Consider the following 26,674-nt stretch of genomic DNA (forward strand, 5'->3'; position numbering starts at 1 on the left):
TTGCGAAATTGATGTTCTTCGCAGGCGCTGAAGGGCGCGGAGACAGGAGAGGCCTGACAACTTTTTTTTTTCCCCAGGATAGTGATCCCCAAAGGAGAAAGTGAAAAGCTAGCCGCCCCCCTCCCAAAAGCTAGCCGCCCATCTTTCCTTTAGGAGCCAGGACCCTGGGATCCTGACGATGTCCCCTTCCCTACGAAGCCAGTCCATCCGGCAGACGGGCAGGAGGTGATGCATGGATAGCTCCAACTACTAGCAGAAGCCTGCTCCCAGCGGGAGCTCAGTGAAGGGCCCAACCGGGCAGCTCGTCCACACCATGTAGGAGGGGCCCTTGAAGTCCATGTCGAGACCAGGCTCCCTTTGGCCTGGGGTGGGGACCCAGGCCAGAGAGACTCCCAGGGACTCTGAATCCGATTTCTTGCTGGCCCTTTGGTGGTCAGCAGGGGGCGCGCATTCCCAGGCCGCACCTGCCCAGCTTGGGGAGATTCGTTATGGGCCATGAAGGGGCTGGATAGAGGGAGGGCAGAAGAGGGGCCTCGGAACTACCATCCTGGAATTCCAGGGTGTTGTCCCTCTTGATGCAGAGCTCTGTACTAGTCTCAGGGTGCAGACACAAATGTCACCCATCCCAAGGCACAGGCCACGAAGCAGACTCTCAGAGGTGTGCATGGGTGGGTGGGAGAAGCAGGAGAAAACACTGGCTTAGCTAGGAGGGCCTCTGACTGGGGAGGTCAGGGGGCTACAGAATGGAGTGATCCCCTCAGCCTCCACCAGGTCCTGGGAGGAACAAACCAACCCTTGTGTGGGAGGAAGGGAAAAATCATAATAAAATGTTAGGATTGGGGGAAGTGTGTTTAGACTTACTTCTAGGCTTAGAAGATTGTTTCCAGAGATGGCCCAAAAACCTCTTCCGTCCTGCCTGTCCTTTGGCAATGGGACTTTGACACTCCTCCTGTTCAGAGGTGGAGTCCAGTCTGAGCTGGCCCTGTGACTTGCTTTGACCAATTGAACGGAGTAGAAGTGGTGCTCTGTGGTTTCCAAGCTTACGTCTTAAGAGGCCTTGCAGATTCCATTTTTGCCGTCTTGGGAGCCGGCTACTATGTGAAGAAGTCTGGACTATCCTGCTGGAAAGGCCACATAGTGAGACAGAGAGGACCTGGAGGATAAGAAGCTAGCGACAGCCCAGGTGACTATAGGCACAATTGGCCGACATGTGAATGAGGCCATTCTGGCTGTCCCAGCCCCAGCTCAGCTCCCAGTGGAGTGCAGCTATGTGGGTGACGCCAGCCAACACAACATGAAGCAGTAAAACCTTCCAGCTGAGCCCAGCCAACTCACGGAATCATCAAAAATAATAAATTGTTATTTCAGGCACCAAGTTTTGGGGCAGCTCGTTACACTGCAATAAATAATTGAAACTCTCAGAATGAGGTCAATTATTCTCAGGTGCCTCAGGGAGGAGAACGATGAAGCCACTCAGGAAGAATGTATAGAGTGGTTACTTGGATGGAGGTGAGCACTTCACACAAAAGTGAGCCACCCCCATGCTGTCCAGTGGCCTTTAATCTGTGTGATTGGCTTGAAAAGATGACCTGGGCCAAGCAGATTTCTCTTTCTCAGGAATTTGGAATTGGGAAACGGGCTGTGCAGTCAACCATTGGAATAGAAGCTGAGGATGCTATGAAATACAATTGGCTCCCAAGAGACCTGGGTGAGGCAGTTACATGCAACGTTAAGCTCAGCGCAGGTGGAAACTCTCTGAGCAGAATGAGCTGAGCAGCAGATCAAGATGGGAAAGGATGTGCAGAGAGCAGCACATGAGAGAAACCATGCTGCCCTGAGATGGAGCCGCCTCTGGTCCTGACAGCTTCCCAAGTTCTAGCTAAGGCCTGGCTCTGGTGCCCATCTCTACACTTTCATGAGATTCTCCACATTGTTTCAACAAATGCCCCCCAAAGGAAATTTGGTGGCTAGTGGTTTTGCTTGAGTAAACCACGTTTCCCCGCCTCTCTTTCTAATAAAAAGCCCTGCCTCCCTGGTTCTCTGGTCAAGAAGTAGGCATGTAACTGAGACCTGACCAATGGCGGAGCCCTGTGTCCCTGGACACAGGGATGAGCATGAGACCCCAGCTGAGACACTCTTCACTCTTATTTAGGGCTGCTGGGAGATTTGGCTCTTTTTCTCTGAGGTTGTTAATTTGGGGCAATGTGAGCTGGGAACCCATTTGGCAGGTGAAAGAACATGGAAGAAGCCCATCTGGAATAACAATGGTGCCACAGAGAGCGAAGCAGAAGGAGGGAGGGAGAGAGGATGCAACTCAGTTTTTGGACCCAGCCATGCCTGAACTTCCCAATTACATGAGCCAATAAGCTTCCCTTTTTGCTTAAGCTTGTGTGAGTTGGATTTTGTTCACTTGCAACCAAAAGTCCCAACTAATCCATTCCCCTTTACCCACCCTGCCGTGAGTAGGCACTGTTCCTTGCCATCAGGGAATCCTGCCCAGACTCCTGGTTCAGTCCCTTTGAGAACTTTCCTCGGGCCGGGCGCGGTGGCTCATGCCTGTAATCCCAGCACTTTGGGAGGCTGAGGTGGGCGGATCACGAGGTCAGGAGTTCAAGACCACCCTGACCAACATGGTGAAACCCCATCTCTACTAAAAATACAAAAATTAAAACTGGGTGTGGTGGGGTGCGCTTGTAATCCCAGCTACTCAGGAGGCTGAGGCAGGAGAATCACTTGAATCCAGGAGGCAGAGGTTGCAGTGAGCGGACATCATGCCACTGTGTGCCAGCCTGGGTAACAGAGTGAGACTCTGTCTTAAAAAAAAAAAAAAAAGGAACTTTCCCCAGATCCTTCTTTGGAAGGATTAGAGAACTTGATCCTCAACTGTTCTTTCCACCCTTCCAGGCTTCTGGCCATGCTCTCTGGCTTGCCTGTCACTCGCTAATAGCTGGCTGGGTGCAGGGCTTCCCTGGCTCAGGGTTTTTGGAGTCCAGCCAGGACTTTGCCTCCAGGTCCAGCACTTCTTCAGATGAATAAGCTGGGAACAGACCCCGTAGGGCATGACTCCAGGAGCCCCACACCTGGCTGCTCCCTTGGAGAGCCCTGCTCCAGCATGCCTGGCCCTGTTGGCTAATGTTTAGTAAGACCCAGGGCAGATGCCACCTCCTCCATGAAGCCATGGCTGCCCTTTGCTCTTTACCTATTCCTCACCTCTCCCCAATCAGGTAAGACGCTTCCTCCTCTGAAGCTCAGAGCTCATGGGTTTTTTGTTTTTGTTTTTGTTTTTTTTTTGAGACGGAGTCTCTCACTGTCACCTAGGCTGGAGTGCACTGGCGCGATCTCGGCTCACTGCAAGCTCTGCCTCCTGGGTTCACGCCATTCTCCTGCCTCAGCCTCCCGAGTAGCTGGGACTACAGGCGCCCGCCACCACACCCGGCTAATTTTTTTGTATTTTTAGTAGAGACGGGGTTTCACCGTGTTAGCCAAGATGGTCTCAATCTCCTGACTTCATGATCCACCTGCCTCAGCCTCCCAAAGTGCTGGGATTACAGGCATGAGCCACCGCGCCCGGCCGGTTTTTTTTAAATCTCTTTTCACATTCTCACTTGGATTCACTCCCGTGACTGAGAAGGCACAACAAGCAGTGGCCTTGATGTTAGGAGACCTGAGATCAAGTCCCAGCTTTACCATTTTCTGGGCCTTTGCTTCCTTGTCTTAAAAAAAAAAAAAAATGGCATGGCCGGGCACGGTGGCTCATGCCTGTAATCCCGGCACTTTGGGAGACCGAGGTGGGTGGATCACCTCAGGTCAGCAGTTCGCAACCAGCCTGACCAACATGGAAAAACCCCATCTCTACTAAAAATACAAAATTAGCCAGGCATGGTGGCGCATGCCTGTAATCCCAGCTACTCGGGAGGCTGAGGCAGGAGAATCGCTTGAACCCGGGAGGCGGAGGTTGTGGTGAGCCGAGATCATGCCATTGCACTCCAGCCTGGGCAACAAGAGTGAACCTCCGTCTCAAAAAAAAAAAGAAAAACAAAAAGAAAAAAAGGAGACTTAAATGTGCGCTTGGCTCAGCCAACAGCAGAACACATGGGAAGTGTTTGTTGACTGTGAGGGACTGTGTACATGTGAAGGGCCAATTGTTGGAGAGTTGGGAGGGCTTCATAGAGGAGGAGATAATTGAGACAGGGGAATGGGTGACCCAGGGAGGAGCAATGGCTTGTGCACAACACAAAAGCTTAAGAGACCCCTTAGGAAAAGGGGGCCATTCAGGATGGCTTAGTGCAGGGTGCAGGATGAAAAGTGAGAGGAAGAAAAAACCTTCTGAGGTTGGCTGGTGCCAGATCATGCAGGACCTGGAGGGATATTGAAGGAGCAAATCATACAGAGGGCCAAGGGGAACCTTTGAAGAGCTGACATGGTTAGATTTGTGCTTTAGGAAGGTCACTGTGGCTTCTTAGTGGCAGCTAGATGGGGCAGAGGGCAAGGCTGAAGGTAGAAGGTGGACTAATTTGGCTGGGTTATAGATTATGAGGGCCTGAGTGGGTAGCTTTTGGGAGAAGGCAACCCAGGACCTGTGTGCCCAAAGTAGACAGGGGACAGGACTTCCCATCCCCCAGCGTGGCCTCAGCTGGGAATAGCAGCCCCAAGTTCTCAGGCTTCTGAGTCACCTCCTTAGTTAGGTTCATGGTTGCCCCGAGGCCAGGTCAGCCTCCTTCCTCTGTCCTAATTGCTTCCTGCCAAGGGAGCTGGCCTCCTCCAAGCGTCCTTGAGGCAACCCTTATAGAAGCAATTGAGCATTTCAGGAGAAGGCAGGCAGCTCCAGCCACCACTGCCCCCAACTCTCTGCAAGGAACAGTGCTTCTTGGGCTGTCAGGGGACATTCTGAGAGGAACACTTCACCACCAACTCCCACCCCAACCCTCGACCATATTTCAGGTCAATGACCTGTGACCAGCAGGAGAGGCAGGAGCTGAAATGCAGCCTGTGCTCCTCTTGCAAAGCTGTGCACCCTAATATGACAGGGCTGTATTCACCTGGAGGAAGGGAGATATTTTCCTAATTAGCCCAAAGGCGCTATCCACTGCCCAGCTGCATACTTATGGGGCTGCTTCCACTCAGAGGGGTGCCTTTTCCTAAGTCATACAAAGGGCGCCATATGGACTAATTGTAACCCTGGCTCCTGGCCTTTCTTTCCGCTGGCCACTGTCCTCTCATTTGGGCTCTTATGAGGCCTGTCACTGGGCAGTGGGGGAGACTAAGTCCCAACGTCTGCTGCCATTAGCTTCCTTCTGAGGGAATTGCTCACGGGTCCCACATATCAGTGTCCAGTCTGGCTACAGTTGGTTGGACCAAGGTAGGACACCTGACCTAAGGGATCCTGCCAAAAGCTAAGCCAAACCAATCAGATCCTTTTGCTTGTGAATTGGAACTAAGAGGCACAGAAGGGAGTTGTCAGTCACTGGTGAGTCTTGATACCGAGTTGGAGATTCAGCCACTGTGTGCAACAAAACCAAAGAAGTCTGAAGAGAAGCCCAGGAAAAGAGCATGGAGGCAAATACTGCCCAGGGGACGAGAGCCTGCAAGACCCAGAGATGGTGAGGAAGAGGCCCAGTTGCCAGTTCCAGTTCTCTTGAGGTTCAGCCTGTTTTTTTTGTTTTTTTGGTTTTTTTTGTTTGTTTGTTTGTTTGAGATGGAGTCTTGCTCTGTCACCAGGCTGGAGTGCAGTGGCACGATCTCGGCTCACTGCAACCTCCGCTGCTCACTGCAACCTCCATCTCCTGGGTTCAAGCGATTCTCCTGCCTCAGCCTCCCGAGTAGCTGGGACTACAGGCGAGCGCCACCACGCCCAGCTAATTTTTGTATTTTTAGTATGTTGGCCAGGATGGTCTCGATCTCGACCTTGAGATCTGCCTGCCTTGGCCTCCCAAAGTACTGGGATTACAGGTGTGAGCCACCACACCCGGCCTGAGGTTCAGCCATTCTTGATTTTCCATCTTCAGAGTCCCTTATAATCTGCTCCCCCATTTCTTTGAACTAGCTCAAGTGAGTCTCACGCCATGTCCCCAGAGTCCTTGCTAGAACAAGGACCTTGGCCCTTCACTGAGTGAGCCTCCCCAGGCCTCTTCTGTCTCTTTCTCCCCACCCCAATCCTGTCCCAGCTTAGGGAAGAGCAGGAGCCCTCAGCACAGTTGCACCTTTTATTCACTGTCAGTGGGGAAAGAAACACACCACACAGCACAGGGTTGAGTAGTGAGGGCAGTCACTGAGTGCACAGCCAGAAGCAGCACATCTGGAGGGGATAGGGGGCCACACTGGAACTGGCCTCCTTCCCCTGCCACCCAGACCCCCCTTTCCCCAAGCCTCCTCTCTACTGCTGCTTAGAAGGCCCTGGGCCTGACTGGCCTCCACCAAGCAGGAAGGGCTATACACCCTGGCGGGCCCAATCCTGCCCCCACACTCTGACAAAGGTGAAAAGAAAACCTCGAAAATTCCGGAAAGAAAATCCCATATTTTCCGAGACTTTTTAATTCCAAGGTTTGAATTATTTCTTTTTTCAAGAATGATGAATAAAACATGTAAGAAATTCTTGACCCTACAGTGATCTCTAAAGTCAGCTCAAAGCCTCACCCAGGGTGGATCTTCAGGAAATATTTGTTGCTTCAATACATTTTTGTGTAAAAAATATTTACAGTGTCAGCTTACTACCCTGCCTAGAGACCCCAGCTTCTTCTCTTCTTCTCTTTCTTTTCTTTCCCCCATCCCACGCCATTCCTTCTCTCTCTGCAGCAAGGCAAATTTCTACCTCTAGAGACTCTGTCATTGTCAGGAAAGGATTTAGTGCCTTTACTTATGAACTAACTTTTTCTGAACTTTTGATATAAAGGTAAGTTAAATAATCCTGACTACAGCTGAAAGGACTAAAGTGGCCATCTGAAGTAACCTTTGCTGGCAATTTTTAGAGATAAGAAATAAGATGCTCATCGATTAGCCCAAAAGGCTGAACGAGGGTGGAGTATGTGCGAAGGCAGATTCTGGGACCTTGCAATTCACAGAGTTGTTGCAAGAAGATTGGAATTTCAAAGGAGAGTTTGGATATATCAATGTTTTGATTGTCTGTATATTTTTGCGTCTGTGCAAGTCATACATAAATCCCTGCTAGCCTTGTGCTTTGTAGCAAGTCTCTCTCAGCTGCTGCGGGGACAGGAGACCTGTGTCTCTTCTCAAGGCAGGGCCCGTGCTCTACCACAGTGCTCCTGAGCACACAGTCCCCGGGACACCCAGGAGTATGTGGGAGCAAGTCCTGGCCCACCTGTGGCTCCTTCCATCAGCGAGATGGTGGTCCCAGTTCCTGGCCTGGCATTGTGTGTTCACACTGCTGGGCTGTCTGAGAATATTGGGCCTGACCAGCAAAAATCACCCATGGGTATGTGTGTCCAGAAGCCTGGAGTAATCAAATATACCTTCATGGGTAGGACTTGCCCACAAGCTTGGAAAAAACAAAAACAATTCTCTTAGTGAAGATGATGATGGGCAAAGACAATGCAGGATGCTTCGAGGGTTCTGAGTCAGAGGCCTCCCAGGACAGCGCTGAGCTGTTAGCACAGCTGCCAGAGGCAGAACACAGAGTGCTTGAAAATGTAGGGACTTCAACCAAGCTCCTATTTTTTTTGGAAGACCACAATCTCAGAAACTTTTTAGCAGGAAGCCTATAAAGGATGAAGATCAATGTAGCTTGCCCTGCTGTCAACTTCTGCACAGCTCAGTCACAGAAATGGACAGGGAAGAGACTCTGACAAGAAGAAATCCTCTTAGAGCCTTGGGTTCAAGTCTTAGCACTGTGTCACCTCCTGACTATGTGATCTTGCACAAGGGACGCTTCCTCTCTGAATCTCAGCTTCCAAGTCTAGAGAAAAGAAATGAAAATCCTCGTCTCCATGGGCTGTGAGTATAGAATGAGATGGGGCACGTGGCAAGCCTTTGAAAGCCATGAAATTCTGTGTGGTTGCGAATTAGGCTGGATTCAACGTTTGCAGGGAAGGAAACTCACTTAGTGAAAAGCTCTTCACCAGAAGATTTAGGTCCCAGCTAAGCCAGGCTGGTGAGCATCTGTGCGTCTCTGATGCTGACTGACTGCACAAGACACACCTAATAGCCAGCTCCTGGGAGCAATGCAACATCCCTGAGGCATTGCTGGATAAACAACTGCTAGTTCCTGCCTGAGGATGTGAACTCCCCAGCCTCACCATATAGCTGGTCATGAGCAAGAGGATAGCAGTAGGGTGGCAACCCAGTGGCCTTGCTACCTCCAAGGGCCCAGTAGAGCTTGGGACCAAGCTGTATTGATCAGCATCCCCCAGAGTTTTCACCTGCAGAGAAGCAGGACAGGTGGGCACTCAGGAGTGAGAAGCGTGCTGCATCTCTTTCCTGCAGATGCAATTCCCCTGCCCCGGGCTCAGCAATCACTTCCTACTCCCACCCTGGGCTGACAGCACCTGTGTACTAGACTGTTTTCACCGGCAGTTCAAGAGGAAATCAACTGTCACTGCACGTCAAAGCTAATTTCTGATCACAAGTACAGGAGAAAGTCAAGTGAAAGACCTGATGAAGAAGCAAGATTAATTTTTCTGGCAGTCAAAGCATGCAGCTATATAGCTCATGGATCCAAAATTGGAAAGCAGGCATTGGAAAGCAGAACCAGTACACTTGGAAGACGATGAACTACCTGGCAGATCTAAGATTTGGGGTTAGAAAAAGCCTTTCGAACAGAGCATACCTGGCACATTTTTAGGCATTTGGCCCATAAATTATGTCTGGGTGCCTAAACAGTGGCCAGATGAGCCTTTTCTTCTAGCTCTTTCTGATTCTGTGGCAGTGAAGGAACAAGTCCAGTTCTGAAACTAAACCAAATCCAGAAACGAACTACCAAGATACGGAATATACACTTGTCTCGCTCTTTACAAACCTTGTTTTTTCCTGTCTCTGAAGTCAGCACCCAATCCAAGTAAGTATGTAACAGAAAGTTGCTTATTGAATTGAAAAAGGTAATAAAAAGGAAGAGCTGAAGCAGCAAAAACTGCTGAGAGTGGCAGCTCAGGACTTAGTCTTACAAAGTGTTATCTGGTAAATTTCATGGTCTTTTCTCCCTTTTTTCTCAGGTTTTTTCCCCTTGAAAATTAATATTTTCTCTATTCGTTTAATCATTTTATAAGAAACCAAGTAATATAGAGTATATTTTAACCTCCTGAAATAATAAAATGACTGTAGCTCCTTTAAAGGGTACTAAAAAAATAAGTATTACATAAATTTCATTTTTCTTAAAACTTTCACTCACGTGGCTCTTAAACTTCCAAATGCTGTTCATTTCGTCCTTCTGCAGCTTTGTGTGGAGCTGAGCTGGAAGACGAAATAGCTCCTCCCAGACTAACCAGCCTTCCAGCACCCTCTGCTTAGCTGAGACCCTGACGGCTGGAAGTTTACCTCACAACCCTATGAGCTTCCAGAGGGCACAAGATGTGTCTTGTAAATGACCATATCCTTAGCACCGAACAGGTGCTCAATAATCATTAGCTGAAGAAAGGACTGAATGAACGCTCCAAAGGCTGGGGCTGGAAGGGCCAGGTAGAGTAGAAGGGACGGGGAAGAGACCACCTTTATGGGATCTGGAGCCTCAGGAATGGACAGACCCAATTTGGCCCTGTGACAGGCCTGTGGGACCACATCCTATAAAGCATAATCCCAGGATCAAGAGAATTTAGAACCAGAACCCCAGGCCCCCAACTCCTCAACCTCACCTCCTGGGGCAAAAGCCAACTCCCCTATGCCCAATGGACATTGGTTCTGTGCCAAGTGGGAGGTGGGGCTAGAAGACAGGATACTGGAGGACCTGTCTCTTTTGCAGGGTGAGGTGGTCCCTCAAAGATCTTGATGGAGGGGAGGAAGGGCTTGGGCAGAGGACTGGGTGGGCCAGAGAGGGGGGCTGGAGCATCCCTCCTCCTGGGAGGCCAGCCAGAGAGGTCATCAGGTTGGGAGGTGGCCATGCCCCTTCTGGCCAGGGACCCTGCCCCTCACCAGCTTCTACTTCTGCATGTCACACTGCAGCAGCAACACAATGGATGGGTCACTCTTGGCTGCCTCTTTGAACTCCTCCAATGTAATCTGGTCATCCTTATCCTGGTCCATCTTCTTGAAGATCTTGTCCACACGCTGCTGGGGCGTGAGCCCGTCCTGGTTCATGCGCATCATGATCACGGTGCCCACCATCTTGTAGATTGCCTGGTGAGGGAAGGAGGAGGGAGGTGTGAACACCCACAAGGGGCCCTGAGAAGGAGGGAGGTGTGCACACCCACAAGGGGCCCCGAGAAGCAGCGGGTGAAGGAAAGGGATCTGGCAGGGAGAACACTGGGGGTTGGTGAGGATACTGGAAGGTATATGTGGTCATTAAGACTGGATATTTAATGAGCAACTTTTTTTTTTTTTTTTTTTTGAGACAGAGTTTCGATCTTGTTGCCCAGGCTGGAGTGCAATGGCGAGATCTCGGCTCACTGCAACCTCTGCCTCCCGGGTTCAAGTGATTTTCCTGCCTCAGCCTCCCAAGTAGCTGGGATTACAGGCATGCACCAACACATCCCGCTAATTTGTGTATTTTTAGTAGAGACGAGGTTTCACCATGTTGACTGGGTTGGTCTCGAACTCATTACCTCAGGTAATCCACCGGCCTCAGCCTCCCAAAGTGCTAGGATTACAGGCGTGAGCCACCGCGCCTAGCCCGCAACTCATTTTTTAGTTAGACTAAATAATATCTATGTGGATGAAACATGCCAGAAGCCCAACTCCGTGGAAGTTTCCTAACTAGGAGACCTTACTGATGGGGCTCCTGGCTCCCCGTATGACCACCTTCCTATCACTCTCTCCCTCTCATGGCTCTCCCACCACCGGGCCTCCTGGCCTCTCCTTGAACTCTGCAGAGAAAGGCTGACCTGCCTTAATTGCCCCTCAGCATGGAACGCTCTCCCCCAGGCATCTAGCAGTAAAGGCCTCACCCCATTCAGGCTGCTGCTAACTTTCCACCTTACATAAAGTCACTTCTCCATCACGCGCTCTTCCCGCACTTTGCTTAGTGTATCTTCCTCATAGCACCTACGGCCTGACCCCGCATGTCTTCATTCATTTATTTTTTAAAAAATTTCTCACTAGAAGGAATGCCCCATGAAAGCAGGAACTGGCAGGAGCTCAATCCCTGCCTGTTGACAGAATGAGTTGAAAACATCAGCTATGAGGTCAGACTCCCCGGATTGGAATCAGGAACCGCCACCGGCGGCCGTTTCCTCCTCTGCCAAATGGGGTTTGGGACAGTAACCACCACCCCCCGTCGAGTGTCGGGTAAAGCATTTAGCCCGGGCCTGTAGCGGGGTGGTAGGAGGCGGGATCGCAGGCTGGGGAGCAGCGGGGAGGCCCCGAAGCCCGAGAGCAGCGCGGAGGCAGGGGCGGGGGCGGCGAAGCGCTGGCCTCGCGAACAGCAGCGCCAGCGCGGCCCCGCACCTCGATGATCTCCAGCATCTCCAGGCGCGTGATGCGCCCGTCGCCGTCCAGGTCGTACATCTCAAAAGCCCAGTTGAGCTTCTGCTCGAAGCTGCCGCGGGAGGTGACCGACAGGGCGCAGATGAACTCCCGGAAGTCGATGGTGCCGTCGCCGTTCTTGTCGAAGGTGCGGAAAGCGTGCTGCGCGAACTTGGAGGCGTCGCCGTAGGGGAAGAACTGAGGGGGGTGCGGCGGGTTGGGGCGCAGCGACAGCCCCGCCCAGCCCGCCCCCATCTCAGGGAACCTCCCCTGCACCCCGGGTGCCTCGCCTCCCCTCCCACCCCGGGTGCCTCGCCTCCCCTCCAACCCAGGTGCCTCACCTCACCCCCGACTCTGGGCGCTTCGCCCCCCTCCCACCCCGGGTGCTTCGCCTCCGCTCATCCCAGGGTGCCCTGCCTCCCTCATCCCCGGTGCCTCGCCTCCCCCAACCCGGGTACTTGGCTCCCCGACCCCAGGTGCCGGCCGCCCACCTTGATGTAGAGCTGCTGGAACTCCTCCAGGTTGAGGATGCCGCTGGGGCAGTCCTTCAGGAAGCCCTTGTACCACTGCTTCAGCTCCTGCTCGCTGAACTCAGTGTTCTGAACAAGGTCCTCCAGCACCTCGGGGGCCAGCTTGCTGTTGGTCTTCCCCATGGCGGGGCCTGTGGGACAGAGGGCTTCCTCCGACTGGGTCCAGGGAAAGGCCCTGCCGCAGCCACAGCTGCCGCCTCCCCTGCCACACACAGGGTGGGGTTGCAGGTTCCTTCCCCTCATGACACTCCCCCATAATGGGGCTTCCTCTCCCCTCACAACACCTGCATTCAGGTAGGTTTCTTCTCCTGGCCCCAGGGGTCTCCCACCTTCCAGGTCTCAGCTCTCCTCCTCACTGACCGTGCAGCACTCCACAGTCTTCATCCTCTCCCCTCCTGCTCACACCTTCCATGGCTCCCATGCCCACAGACTAAGGCTTTGACTCCTCTCCTTGCCATTTAGGGCTTTCTGAAGTCAGCCCCCACCCTCCTTGGCAGGCTTCTGTCCTGAGAAGGGACCCAAGGTAGGTTCCTTGTGTGTCCCCCTGGCACTGGCTCCCAATTTCTTCCTCAAGGCTTTCTTGGGCCACCCCAGAAGGGAGCTTCTCTCCCTCTTTCCTCTGTGCAAATCGAAATCCTCTACTGACATTTGGCTTCTCATTAATCCATTCATTCCCTGAGCATTTATTGAGACTGACTGTGTGCTAGGCCCTGTGCCAGTGATGGAGATGAAGCAGACATGAGCCAGCCTTCAATAACTTGTAACTGGGTCAAAGAGGCAGATGGTTGGTTACAAAGGGCCTCCAACCCATGCCAAGAAATTTGGAGGGAACAGACGCTCCTGAGATTTTTTAAAACAAGGGCTGGGAAGATTGCATTCATTCCACAATATTTACAGAATGCTTATGATATACCCAGTCTTGAACAAGTCACTGGGGACCCAAGAAAAGGTATGTGTTTTAGAATTTTTCCAGGCCGGGCACCGTAGTTCATGCCTGTAATCCCAGTACTTTGGGAGGCCGAGATGAGAGGACAGCTTGAGGCCAGGAGTTTGAGACCAGCCTAGGCAATACAGTGAGACCGTGTCTCTACAAAAAATTAAAAAAAATGGCCGGGCGCGGTGGCTCACGCCTGTAATCCCAGCACTTTGGGAGGCCTAGGCGGGTGGATCATGAAGTCAGGAGATCGAGACCATCCTGGCTAACACAGTGAAACCCTGTCTCTACTAAAAATACGAAAAAATTAGCCGGGCGTGGTGGCAGGCGCCTGTAGTCCTAGCTACTTGGGAGGCTGAGGCAGGAGAATGGCGTGAACCCAGGAGGCAGAGCATGCAGTGAGCCAAGATCATGCCACTGCACTCCAACCTGGGTGACAGAGCGAGACTCCAACTCAAAAAAAAAAAAAAAAAATTGGCCGGGCGCAGTGGCTTGCGCCTATAATCCAAGCACTTTGGGAGGCTGAGGCGGGAGGATCATGAGGTCAGGAGATCAAGACCATCCTGGCTAACACAGTAAAACCCCGTCTGTACTAAAAATACAAAAAATTATCCGGGGGTGGTGGCGGGCACCAGTAGTCCCAGCTACTTGGGAGGCTGAGGCAGGAGAATGGTGTCAACCCCAGAGGCGGAGCTTGCAGTGAGCCGAGATCGCACCACTGCACTCCAGCCTGGGTGACAGAGCAAGACTCCATCTCAAAAAAAAAAAAAGAATTCACTGAGTGTGGTGGTGCATGCCTGTAGTCCCAGCTACAAGGGAGGCTGAGATGGGAGGATCACTTGAGCCTGGGAGGCAGGGCTTGCAGTGAGCTGAGATGGCACCACTGTACTACAGCCTGGGTGATAAAGAAAGGCCCTGTCTCAAAAAAGAAAAAAAGAAGTTTTCCTTTGGCCACAGCATGCAAGATGACCTTTGGTGGGGGCAGGTAGGTAGAGCAGGGAGGGGCCTGCTACACAGTTCAAGTGAGAGACAATGCTGCCAGAGTAAGGGTTGTGGAGAGATGTGGATGGGCTGAGACGTTAAGAAGGGCACTGGCAGGACTTTGCAATTGATTGGATGTGGGAGTAAGAGGAACAGAGGAGTTGAGGCAGAGGCTCAGATTTGAGCCTGAGTGGATAGAAGTGTTGTTGCTGAGAAGCAGGTTTGGGAAGGATCAAGAGTTATTCCCCAGTGGGAATGTGAGCCCGTAAGTGGGCTGTGCCAGGGGAAGTGTTTGAAGAGGTACAGGCCCTCCTCAGGAAGTGTGGCCAGACCTTGAAGGCAGAGTGGACCCTCCTCTCTGACCTCCCTGGGAGGAATGTCCCTGCAGAGTCTGGGTTTCCCAGGACATGGCTTGGGAGGTGCCTCTGACCTGCCTAAAGTCTCTTTGGAAGAGGGTCAGGCTCCCACCCCAGGGTAGCCTGTCCTCAAGATACTCTGGAAAAGGAAGCCCTTGGGCTGGCAGAAGGAATTCCACTCCCATAGCCCGATGTCTGCCAGTGGGCTTCTAATTCTTACAGCTGGGAAAACACCAAACAGCAAATCTGAGGTTGGTGCATTCCTTCCCACTCCCCTTTGCTGGGCTGACCTCAAGCTAGTTACAGATCCTCTCTGGGCCTCAGATTCCTCCACTGGGCCATAAGGAAGACCAAGGAGCAGTGCAGGTAGCAACATCCTTCCCCACTCCCAGAGGATGAGGAATTGTGTGCCCTCGGGAAAAGCCAGGGAGGGGGACCATGCCATCTTCAGGAACCTGAGGCTGGGTGGAAAATGGCTACACTGAGGCCAGAGCAAGGATGCCTCTGGAACACCCATAGGCAAAAGGAGGCAGGCCTCACCCCTCTCCTAAATCCAAAGGACTCTCAAGGCTCAGGGTACAGTCAAGGAAGCTGGAGAAGTCAGGCAGAGGTGTCTGATGGGGGGAGGCAGATCCTCTCCTGCTGTCTTCCGTAGGATGTGCCTGAGAGTCAGCATGAGGGGCTGGGTCTGTGTGTGGGAGCATGTCAATGTCTGAGGCTGCAAATCTGTCAGAGTGCACACGTCTCTCTGTGTGTGTCACAGTGTCTGTGTGGCTCTCACCTTATACCCCTTTTCTCCTCCCTGCTCTGTGCTGCCTTCTCCACAATTCTCTGTCTCCTAGGGTCCTTCCTTTTCCCTGCTCTTATTGGGTCTCAGACCCAGACTATGCCTCCTCCTTTATTTCTCCTCATGCCCTCTAGATCATCAGAAGGTCAAAGCTGAGCCTGGGCAAGATAATGAAACCCTGTTTCTACATAAAATTTAAAAATTAGCCAGACATGGTGGCATGTACCTGTAGTCCCAGCTGCTCAGAGGCTGAGGTGGGAGGATCACTTGAGCCCAGGAGGTTGAGGCTGCAGTGAGCCGTGATCGAGCCACTGCACTTGAGCCTGGGCAACAGAGCAAGACCCTGTCTCAAAAAAAAAAGTAAATAAAAAATTAAGAAAAGAAGGTCAAAACTGGCAGTGCCCTTTAAGATCATCCCCTTATTTCAGTGAAAATGGAAATTGAGAGATAGGAGAAAACTGGCTCAGGGTTACACAGCAGGTCAGTGGGAGGACCCAGATGAGCACTCAGGCTGAATCCGTGCTACCTGCCTGGGCCACCGTCTCCAAATCATGGCTACCCTTGTTCAGCACAGACCTTCTCCACCCACATCTGCCCTCTGGGAAAATCAGAGCTCTGATCTCCCTTTTGGCCACAGTGGAAACATCTGGGGCCACAGTCTCTGACACCTAGGAGATAGTCACCCCTAGGGGTGTCCACCAGCACCTCTGAGCCAGCAAGTCTACAGCCAGACTCGCTCCCAACCAGAGATGGTCAGACTGTCTCTGTTGCCCCTTCCTTCTCTCCCTCATCCCCGGGGTGTGAGGAACACAATCTTAGTTACCTTCATTTTTTCCCTTCCCTTTGCCCGAGGTCTAACTTGCCATCAAGTCCTGTTGTCTCTTATTTTGAAATGCTCTTGGTACCTTCATTATGTCCATAGCCAGGGACACAGCCAAGGGGGCTGAAATCAAGCTATGCTCATGCCCATGGGGCTTCCCTGCCTGGCAGGGAGTGCCTTTCTTTTGATTCCTCTGTTAGGAGGAAATGGCTTTTTCCCCCCGAAAGGTACAATATAGGCTAGAAGTAGTCATGCCCATGGGCCCCCTGAAACTCCAGAATCCTCTAGAATCTGGTCTCAAAGTGCCCACCTGTGTCGCCTCAGCTCTCATTGCTCACCTCACCACCGCATACTCTTCTCAAGCCAGCCTTCTCACAGCCAGACACGCCTCACCTCTTTGCTAAGCTATTTTCCTCTCGCCTAATATCCTTTCTTCTCTCCTGGACTATAATCAGTCTTCAGGGCCTGGTTGAAGCCTGCTTCCTTATGATCGGCCTTTTCCAGTCTGGACAGTGGAGAGTCAGCAGCCCAGGCTCAGCACTTTGGGCATGAGTCAGTCCCCCACAGGCATGTAGGCTTCAGAGCCCTCTGACCCTCACCTGGTGCTGTAGAATTCCAGGATGCAGTCTGATTTGAGACAGGTCTTTGCATTAAACCCCTGCCTGAGTCAGAAAAAAAAATCCTCCAGACCTTTTTGCTCAATGGCAAGGAGTTGATCCCCTCCAATATGCCCCAGTCCGCTTTTGAGCAGGTTGAAGGGTAAGAAAAGTTTATTTTTCCCATGGGGAAAATAAAAGTGCTTTTCCCTATGCACTCACTTCTCCCAGTGAGTGCTTAGTCCTCACTGGGTCTGGGACCCATAAGAGCAGGGGTTTTTCTCTCTTATAGCTCCCCTACCCTGGTTCCCACCCTGCCTTCTGTGCCTGCACAGAACTGCCCTGTGGAGACGTAGTGGCAATGCCTAGGACACAGTGATGTTCAATGAATGTCTCTTGGTGGATTACATAAGAGGAGCAGAACCCCCTTCTTCCTCCCTGGATCTATGTCAGGCTGTTTTGTTTATCTGTGTTCTCCTGCTATCACACCCACTTCAGAGACAATGGAACCCAGACCTAGGGAAAGGAAGGGTTCACCCCAGGTCAACTATAGCCCATCAGCAGCAAAGTGAAGGCCAGAACCCAGCTGGGGACATGCTCTGCTGGAGCTGTGGCCCTGCTGAACATGGGCAGCTCCTCTGCTTACCTCTTGAGGGCTGTCCTCCAGCTATGAAGGAGCTGGGACTGCCCCATGCACAAAACCATTGTCCCAGTGTGCCCAGAGGTTCCTTCAAGAGGGCTAAGGGCTGTGGGCTTTGAATGGAGAGGTGGCTGAGGCTTTGAATGGGAGGGACTGAAGGAGGCAATAATCCCACACCCTCACCCAGTTTCAGAGGAGCCGGTGCTGAGGCGGTTGCCACGGTGACAATAGCTCCCTGGTCAGGAGATTTTCTCTCTTTCCTCTCCTCCCTTTGCTCTTCCCCAAGCAGCAGCAATAGCAGCAGCAACCAGGTCTTTTCCCTCTCCTTCTTAATGAGAGGCAGGGGATGACAAACAAAGAGTAAGCCCTGCTGGCCACCTACAATTTGGAGCTGTCCATGTCAGGATGGGCTAGTGGTCTAGGAGGCACTCCTAATAGAAGGGGCCTAGAGAGTGTGTGGGAGGAGGTAGCCTGTACCTAGGCCTGGGTAAGAAGGAATGTGTCTTCAGTGAGTTCTAAACCAACCCCGCCCCCCTCAGGCCTCCTCTCTTTAATGTCCTCTTGGTTCAGGATCCTGTTTTTCCATCATCAGCCATAGAACCAGAGTGTCTTAGTGCCGGAAGGCTGTTCAAGTTCATCTCACCCAGTCTACCCTCTCTCTTATACCCCTCCCCATTTTCATGAAGGATCAGAGAGGGGGGTGACTTGGCCAAAGTCAAACTTTGGCTGTGCAAGATTTGAACCCAGCTCATCTGCCCTCCAGGTACAGTTCATTTTAGGGCCAGGAGCAATACAGCCCACATGGCACTTTGGCAGGGTCCCCACGGAGCAGCAGGAAGATGGGAGAGAGGGAGCAAATAGTCATACAAATTAGGAAGACATTTGACAGGCAGAATGAGAGGACTTGGTGCCTGGCTGTGAGGGGGGAGGGAGGAGGTATGGAGGTTGGGGCCTTGGCAGCAACAGCACTGACAGGGTATGGGTGGTCTGCTGGGGGTGGTGTCCTTGGTTCGTCCACCCACCAGGATGAGAGATGCCAAATATGGGGCCTCTGCCTAGCACTGGGGGCCACTGGGGAGGGCTGTCGAGACTGTCTGTGAGGAGAAAAACTGGGGAAGGGGGATTGTCTCCCCCTCAGGTATGCTGTGGGCGCTATCAGCTTGAGGGGTGGGAAGTGGGGACAGTGTCTGGGGACAACGAGGAGGGAGCGCTCTGTGGAGGGGGAGGCTGCCTTTGGGGGCAGGGGCTCCCTGATGAGAAGTGGCTAGGGGCTATCTGTGAAGGTGGGAGTTTGCCATGGGGCTGGGCAGACAACCCATATCCAAACAGGAGGGAGTGTGACCAGCGCCTCCAGCTGGCACCAGCGCCACCACACCCCCAGATGTGTGTGTGTGCATCTGTGTGTGTATGTGTGTGTGCGCGCGTGTATGTTGGGGGCCAGAGCAATGGTTGTTCTCACCTGAGCTGGGGATAAGTAGGCGGCTCTGCCTCCTTCTGTGCACCCATGGGCCCGGACTGAGGTGGGGGGTCTCCTGCCCAGGGGTGGGCTCTTCAGTTGCTGCCGCCTAAGGCGGAACCACGGGTCAGGGAGGTGAATCAGGGCAGGATATGAGGATGGGAAGGGAGAGTGGAGGGGGAGGGGGCCAGGGCCTCCGCCCGGTGGGTTTGTTGCCTTGAAGACCCGGTCCCACTCGTATTACCTGAGGCCGCTCACCGGGTCGCTGGATGGCTCCGAGCCTCGGCGGGCCGCGGGGACCGAGGCTAGCTCGCGGGCCGGCAACTGTGCTCTCCGAGGTCCGCGCCGGAGCCGCCTTCCAGCTCTTGTATCACTATGTGCCTCCAGAAGGCGACACTATTTGCATAAGCCCCGCCCCATCCCGGGCAGGTTGCACGGCTATTGGCTCCTCTGGAGCGGAGTGGCAGGCGGGATTTCAGGTGGGGACCGGGTGGCCAGCGAGGCCCGGCCGCAGGAGCGCGCCCCGCCTGCCCGCGCTGACCTTCCCGGAGTCGCCGGGAAGCGGGAGGGCTGCACCCCCATCTGCACCCCTGCCCTGAGGCTCAGCCCCCGGCTTACAAGTCTGGGGTGAAAAGGGTCGACGATGAAGGTGGATTCTCAAAAACAACCTCACCGTTGCTATGGAAACGGGAGAACCACAGCCGAATCTCTAAGCTTCCTTTCCTGGGCCCCAGCATGGGTGGGGGCGGAAGAGGGGATGAGTCACAAGATGAGACCCCCCCATATCCCACCCGAAATTGGTGGGGGGGCAAAGAGGAGCTGCGGAGGAGCTGGGTGGGAGAGGGAGGAAGTGGCTGGTCAGCAGTCCACATCTCTGCGTCCCCCCTCCCCACGCACCCACTCCCCTCACGCCGTGGGGCAGAGAGGAGGGTGCTGGGTGCGTGCGGAGAGTGCGGTATGGCTGGCGAAGTCCCCAGCCTCTACCTAGCCCCGCGCTAGTCGTGGGTTCCCTCCAGCCACCCCTCTGGCCCTTCATTCCGATCCCTCCCCAGACGGGCCCTCCTCCTTTCTCACGGACCCCCAAGAGGCCTCTCGCGTTCTCACCCAGAAGGACCCCTATGCCTACCCACGGATCCTTCATTCCCCACCCTCCCGTCTTCCCGTCCCGTAGACGGAGCCGGTCCCCAGCCGCCGCCAGTCTCCGGCCTCGGATGTTGACACAAACCCGAGGCGGTTTACACTGAGCGGGTCTGGAAGCTTTCAGAGCCCCGGCAACACCTCCTCCCCGCACTTGGGGGTCTCCCCAAAGCCCGGCCCGGCCGCCTGGACTGCACTGGCGTCTGAGAACTCCTGACACAAGGCTGTGGAAAGGAACCCTTTTAAGCCAAACGGGGCAAAAGGGGAGCAGACATCCCCGGGCTGGGCCACGTGCGGGGCAGGGACTTCTAAGGACCTGTCGAAAGTCGGGGCAGACGGCTGGGGATTGGCCTAATCGGAGCGCGGACGCTGAAGAGCAGCGGTGAGAGGCGGGGCTTCTGCCCGCGCCGCGAAGGTAGAGATGGGCTGGGCGGGGCGATGGGGGATGGGGTCAGACCTGCCGCGAGGGGGGCGAGGCTTCTGGAGCTGGTCCCAGAAATGCCTGGGCCAGGCTCGCTGGGGGAGGAACCCATGGACGTCCCTTTTCTTTAGGACCTGTCCCGTTGCCCCTTGAAACGGTTTTGCTCTACCATTCTCGCGGCTGTGGGCTATGCCTTCTCTCTGCGGCCTTAGCAGGGGGCTGAGGGCTCCAAGGAACCTGCAGCTGTAGGAGAAGGCGCATCCTTGGCACTATGGGTTGGTGACTCATGAAAGACAGGTGTCTGAAGCTCTAACTCTTTCACTTCCCTGATACCTTCTCAGCTCTGGGTCTTGGGGAACCAGAGATGAGCAAGAACCCCCCTTGCTCACAGTTAACCATAATCCAAGGCGTGAAGAAGTGGGGAGAGGCAGCACGGGTTACTAGAAGTGGTATCTGAAACCCTAACATTGACTGACCCAAGTTCATATTGCTAACATTGAGTCTCATTTTTGCCAACGATTCCATTTATGACCATGGGCAAAACCCTTCTCATTCTGGGCCTCCCAGTCTGTGAAATGTGGGGGCTGGCTCAAGAGGTCCAGAGGAGCAGGGGGAAATTTTCAACCAGGGAGGTGAAGAAAGACTGTCCCTTGGACAGAGGTGTGTGGACATGAATCTGACTGCTCCACTTAGGGTCCTGAGCCCCTTAACAATAGCTAATGTGTATCGAGAGCTTACTTTGTGTCAGGTGCTTTTCTAGCATATTATATGTTACCATATAATATAAATTGGGAATAAGCTACCCAATTTATTCCTCATAAGAGCTCTGTGAGGCAGGTTCTATTATTACTCCTACTTAACAGATGAGGAAATCGAGGCACAGAGCAGTAAAGTGACTGACCCAAGTTCACATTGCTACTAAAGAGAGCTCCAGCGCTAGGATTTGAACCCCAGCAGTCCAGCCTCAGAGCCCACACTCCTAATCAGTACACAATACTGCCTCTTCTTATGGTCCTTCAAGTCCTTAAGGGTAAGGACCTTAGATTGGAATATTTGTTTCTGATTCCCCAAGGTATTAGAAAGGCAAAATCCAGCCTCCTGGGCAACCCTTCTGTCTCAAGTGAACAAGACAAGGGATTCCAGCAGTACAGTAAACTGGAAGTAGTGAAAACAAGAAGCCCTCCTGGGCTGGGTGTGATGGCTCAAGCCTGTAATCCTAGCACTTTGGGAGGCTGAGGCGGGTGGATCACTTGAGGTCAGGAGTTTGAGACAAGCCTGGCCAACATGGCAAAACTCTGCCTCCACTAAAAATACAAAAATAAGGAGGCTGAGGCAGGAGAATTGCTTGAATCCAGGAAGCAGAGGTTGCGGTGAGCTGAGATCACGTCACTGCACTCCCACCTGGGCAACAGAGTGATACATACAATAAAATTAAAAAAAAAAAAAGCAGCCCTCCTGAACTGCAAGGGGGCCAGAGTGTGGCTTCTCCTGGCCATCATATCCTCGAGGCATGACTACCCATGCAGCCTCGCCCATGAATCATCTTGGGGCCATGTGACAATTCCTGAACTGCCAGTCATAACCCAGCTTCACCTGTTCATCGTACTCAACTTTGAGGCCCTGATATTGGACCCTGCCTCTGTTCCCTTCAGTTTGATGTTTAAAGCAATAACAGCTGACATTGACTGAGTTGCCTCACTGTGTACCAGACTATCTGCCAAGTCCTTTATCTGCATCATCTTACTTAATCAAGAAGATGACCACTACTAGGGATGGTATTAAAAATATCTAACACTCCATTCAGGCATGAGCGTTATCAATCAGAATGGATACTGGCCTTAGTGCTAGATCAAGGTCTTAGTAGCTCTCTGTTCTGCCAAGAGTTAACACTCAGGTTATTGGATCAGTGAGGCAGGCAGGGAGAAGCAAGCATAGTGAGGAGTCAAAGGCTATGGCTGTTTACCAATCAATTTGGAAGTACTTTTGTGTTTTAATAACCAGTTTAGCCGTACCAGTGCACAGGGACTGAATTTCAGCCCTCGTTTCATTACTTTATTTCATGGCAGAGGATGGAGCCTCAGAAAGGTTAGACAACTTGTCCATTGTGACACAGCTCATTAGTCAAAGAGCTGGGATTCCCACCTAGGTCTGACTTCAGAGCCCACACTCTTAACCACTGGCTGACTTGTGTTCCTGAGAAGGGGTAGCATCCAGAATTGATGGGATTTCCGCTATTATGAGCAGAGGAATGTGGCTTACGTTTTGGGGCTTTGTCATGGCCTTACTGTTCTCAGGCTTGGAGTCTTGGCAAACACCTGTTCCACGTTGTTGAAGGAGCAGGCTCTGCAGAATGAGGAGGCAAGACCAAGCTGCACTGAAGGACAGGGTGGCTGTGCAGGAGGCCCCACAAAGGGGCACGGAGGGAAGTGAGCCCAGCAGGGTTTGGGTGAGGACAGAGGTCTGCAGACAGTGGCCACTTCAATTTGTTTCATCTAAGTGCTAGCATTCCTCTCCTCCTTGGTCCTGAACAGTGCCTTTATGATGGATAGTGCCTTCCTGATTCCCTGGGTTTTCTCTGCCTTGGCTAGTGCAGGCTCGTGACAGCTGGAATTCCCCTAGGTCTTACATAGTTCACCGTCTTCTTTGTGGCTGGGAGAGAGTGAGATCACCAGAGTTGGGTTCCTTCCTTTTATGCTATTGGCTAAGCACGATTTTTTAAAGAAATCTCTCTATTATTTGGAAGGAGGAGAAGGAAAAGAAGAAGGAGAAGAGAAGAGAAGAGAAATAAAAGAAGGAAGAAAGAAGAAAGAAGACAACAACTAGAGAGAGAGTGGAAGTTCCCTATAACTCCTTGCGTGATAACTGCAGGGGACCTTGTGGTTTTGCCTGTCCTGAATCTATTCCCTCTTATTCTACTGGAGAAGGCACATGTATAATGGGTTAAGTGCACAGACTTACAGCCAGGTTGCCTAGGTTTGCATCCCACACTTGTCACTTACCAGCTGTGTGACTACAGGCACATTACTTTACCTCTCTGTGTCTCTGTCTGTTTATCTGTAAAATAGGGATAATAAAAATAGTATTGGCCGGTAGCGGTGGCTCATGCCTGTAATCCCAGCACTTTGGGAGGCCAAGGCGGGCAGATCACCTGAGGTCAGGAGTTCGAGACCAGCCTGGCCAGTATGGTGAAACCCTGTCTCTACTAAATACAAAAACATTAGCCAGGCATGGTGGCACACACCTGTAATTCCAGCTACTCGGGAGGCTGAGGCAGGAGAATTGCTTGAACCCAGGAGGAGGAGGTTGCAGTGAGCCGAGATCACGCCACTGCACTCTAGCCTGGGCGACAGAGCGAGACTTCATCTCAAAAAACAAACAAACAAACAAACAAAAAATAATAAAATAAATAAATTAGCTGGGCCTGGTGGCGCACACCTGTAATCCCAGCTACTTGGAGAGCTGAGGCAGGAGAATCCACTTGAACCTGGGAGCTGGAGGTTGCAGTAAGCTGAGATGGCACCACTGCACTCCAGACTGGGTGACAGAGTGAGACTCCATCTCAAAAACAAACAAACAAACAAACAAAAATAGGATTAAAATGAGTTAATATATGCAAAGTGCTTAGCACATATTTTACTTTGAGGAATTACAGTGTACAGTAATAGCGCCCTATTATGTACAGTTGTGGTGGAAACTATCAGCTCAGGTGTCTTGCTTTCTCTCTCTCTCTCTCTCTCCCCCCCCTTCTCTCTCTCTCCCCCAAGCAAATCTGAATCTTGAGTAAAGCGACTTAAGGATGTAGATGGTTAGCACTGCTTTATTCCAGAGCAGTGCCCTGATGACCCTGTCTATTCATTCCTGCTGTCTGAATCCCCTTTTCTGCTTTTCATTTGAGTCAGTAAGCCATCCCACATCTCTTCCCCAGATTTATGTTTTAAACTTAGGTTATCTAGAGGTGATTTATGTTTGCTTGCAGGGAACACATATTAATTTGATATATTTCTTTGTCAGTTATGACTTGTTGCAAGGTACAGAAAATCCGCCCTATGAGGGTTAGGCAAAAAGAGAATGTAATGGCTTAAGTAAAGAAAAAAAAAACAGAAATAGATTGGACTTTAGGGCTGGCTGGATTCTAGGGCTTAAACAACATAATTAATACCTGATCTCTTTCCAGGGCTCAGCTCTGCTCTCTTGAGTGTTGGCTTAATTCTCGAGATCCACGTAAAGACAAGATATCTGTGGGCATCTCCAGGCCAACATACTGTCAGGTTGGAGTCCAACAGAAAAGAAGAGAGCTTCTCTTTCCCACTGCAGCCAAAGTCCTGGGCTGGTTCTCATTGGCCTGATTTGGAGTCCATGCTAATTTCAGGGTCAATCGCTGAAGACAGGGGTATGCAGTACTCAGATTGGCCAGGATTGAGTCATTTTCCTACACCCAGAACTGGGAAGTCAAGTCAAGTCCTCCCAAAGCCTATGCCCCCGCCACCACAGTAGGGAAGGAAGGTGTTCCTTCCAAGAAAGGGGTGAATAGATGCTTGGTGGAGAAAAACAATAGAGGTGCCTAGAGTTTATAAGAACACATACAAGCTGTACTATCAAACAAGTGGCAGTCAAAGGGATCATTAAAGAAAGGTCAATGAGGGAATTATTTACATAGGTACGGTACAGTATGGTTGAGAGAAATCAATGAGGTATTGCCAAGCACCGTGAAGCTAGCAACAGTGGAGATCCAGTACCACCCCCAGGCCTCAATGGGCAGGGGGAGGGGGCAGAGCTGTTTATTATAGGAGATAGCTTTTTAGTGAGAGCTGTGGCTTTTGGTATAGTAACACAGCCATTGCCAACACATGGCCTGGTATAGAGAGATTGAGGGTGGGTGGAAAAAATACCTTGACCTCCTTCAGTTCCCTTGTGCTGCTCTCCTACTATGTCTCCCATTGGCCAAACCCAACAGGAAGGCAGGGGGCAAAGAAGCCTAGTTAGTGCAGTAGTGCAGTTCATGTGCAGGCTCCTGGGGCACAAAGCAGGGTAGATTAGGGTAGAGAGAGGCAGCAAGCAGAAAACGAGACATATATATATATATATATCTCCAAGTGCATAGGCTTTCAAGTCAGACAGATCTTGGACAAGTTTTGTCTGCATTTCAGTTACCTAGTCTGTAAAGGGGAATAATAATGGGAACTACTTGTGTGAGGACTCATGAGGATAGAGTGCTTAGCAGAGTTCCATGGCACGAGTAAGAATGATACACAGATGAACATATAAATCATGGTTGTTACTGTGCTATATTAGTTGGGACAAAGACTAAGCTGCCATAACAAATAGATCGAAACATACAATGACTCACATGCAATAGAATTTTATTTTTTGTTTACATACAGTCTAGGGTCGGTGTCAGGTTGATGGGTGGTTCTCTGTGGGGATTTGGGGACTCAAGCTCCTTCTACCTTGAGATGCTACCATCCCTTAGGGCCTCCAGCCAGTGAAAAGGGAAAGACAGGGTGGAGGAGGCACATCTGCTTCTGAAGGCTTTGCTCTAGAAGTGGCACATGTCACTTCTTACATTCCAGGGGAAAAAAAAACCATTCTATTAGATTGGAGAGGGAATTTTTAATAAGAGATTTGATACAAAAGTGTTAGAAGGGCTGGAGGAGCAAAATGCAGATGGCGAGGTTGCTCAGAGATTTCTAATTGCAGGAAGCCACTAAAAGTGTTACAAGGGCTGGAGGAGCAAAATGCAGATGGTGAGGTTGCCTAGATTTCTAATTGCAGGGGGGGCAAAAGGGAAAATGATGCTCTCTGGATCCTGTGTTCATTGCACTGCTGCTAACTCCATTGGAGCACCTGCTGCCACCGCCACTAGAACCACCACCACTACTGCCCTGAAGGAAGCCAGGAGCTCACACTCTCACTGATGCTGCAGTGCTGAAGTCTGAAGTCACCTGCTGCTGTGGCTGTCATTGCCAGAGCTAGGGGTCATAAGAGCCATGCTGCCAAGGCAGCTGGGGTGCCTGCCACCAATGCCACTGGAAGAGGGCTAGGAGTCTGCCTCCACCCCATTGTTTTTGCTGCTGCTCCTTCCACTGTTGGAGAAAGAAAAACAGGCTTCTCCCTTCTTCTTTCCAAACTCCCATAAGAGTCACTCGCTGGCAGAACCTAATGGGAAGCCAGTTGATAAAGGAATCTGAGAAATGTAGTTTGCAGTCTTCTAGCCCCTTGCTATACAGAGGGAAGCATAATAGGATGAGAATAGTGTTGAGAGCAAATAGACAAGTGACTGGTACTGTAAATTCAGATTGCTGAAGACTGTAGTTTCAGCCACCTTCTTGCAGTGTTTGTGGAGAGATGCCCGACTTCAGAACTAGCTCAACAATCTCTCTACGCCACCCTAGATTTCTATAGAGACAGACTGTAGTCTCCTCTCATTTCTTGTGGGTGTATTCAAATGGTTCCC

General features: G+C 51.8%; 1 protein-coding gene across 4 annotated transcripts; it reads right to left on the bottom strand.

Annotated features, from left to right (window-relative positions):
- Nucleotides 1-50: 50 nt before the first annotated feature.
- Nucleotides 51-19,086, bottom strand: HPCAL4 (hippocalcin like 4). Of its 4 annotated transcripts, none has more exons than XM_030823528.1 (5): nucleotides 18,907-19,086; nucleotides 12,054-12,223; nucleotides 11,545-11,760; nucleotides 10,075-10,278; nucleotides 51-1,118 (listed from the first exon to the last, which is right to left on the bottom strand). In XM_030823528.1, the coding sequence occupies exons 2-4, from the start codon at nucleotides 12,213-12,215 to the stop codon at nucleotides 10,081-10,083; spliced, it is 576 nt and encodes a 191-aa protein (XP_030679388.1). In that variant the 5' UTR covers nucleotides 12,216-12,223; nucleotides 18,907-19,086; the 3' UTR covers nucleotides 51-1,118; nucleotides 10,075-10,080. The 4 variants fall into 4 exon arrangements, with proteins under 4 accessions (XP_030679388.1, XP_030679387.1, XP_030679386.1 ...); XM_030823527.1 differs by having other exon boundaries at nucleotides 51-1,121; XM_030823526.1 differs by lacking the exon at nucleotides 51-1,118 and having other exon boundaries at nucleotides 6,190-10,278.
- Between the last annotated feature and the right edge of the window lie 7,588 nt (nucleotides 19,087-26,674).

The sequence above is a fragment of the Nomascus leucogenys genome, chromosome 12, assembly GCF_006542625.1.
Source record: "Nomascus leucogenys isolate Asia chromosome 12, Asia_NLE_v1, whole genome shotgun sequence".
In the NCBI taxonomy this organism is placed as follows: domain Eukaryota; kingdom Metazoa; phylum Chordata; class Mammalia; order Primates; family Hylobatidae; genus Nomascus; species Nomascus leucogenys.

Coding starts and splice junctions, on each gene's coding strand:
- HPCAL4 (XM_030823528.1), bottom strand. CDS start 12,215: ATGGGGAAGACCAACAGCAAGCTGGCCCCCGAGGTGCTGGAGGACCTT. Junction 11,761..12,053: donor TCCAGCAGCTCTACATCAAG/GTGGGCGGCCGG, acceptor CACCCCCCTCAG/TTCTTCCCCTACGGCGACGC. Junction 10,279..11,544: donor AGATGCTGGAGATCATCGAG/GTGCGGGGCCGC, acceptor TTCCCTCACCAG/GCAATCTACAAGATGGTGGG.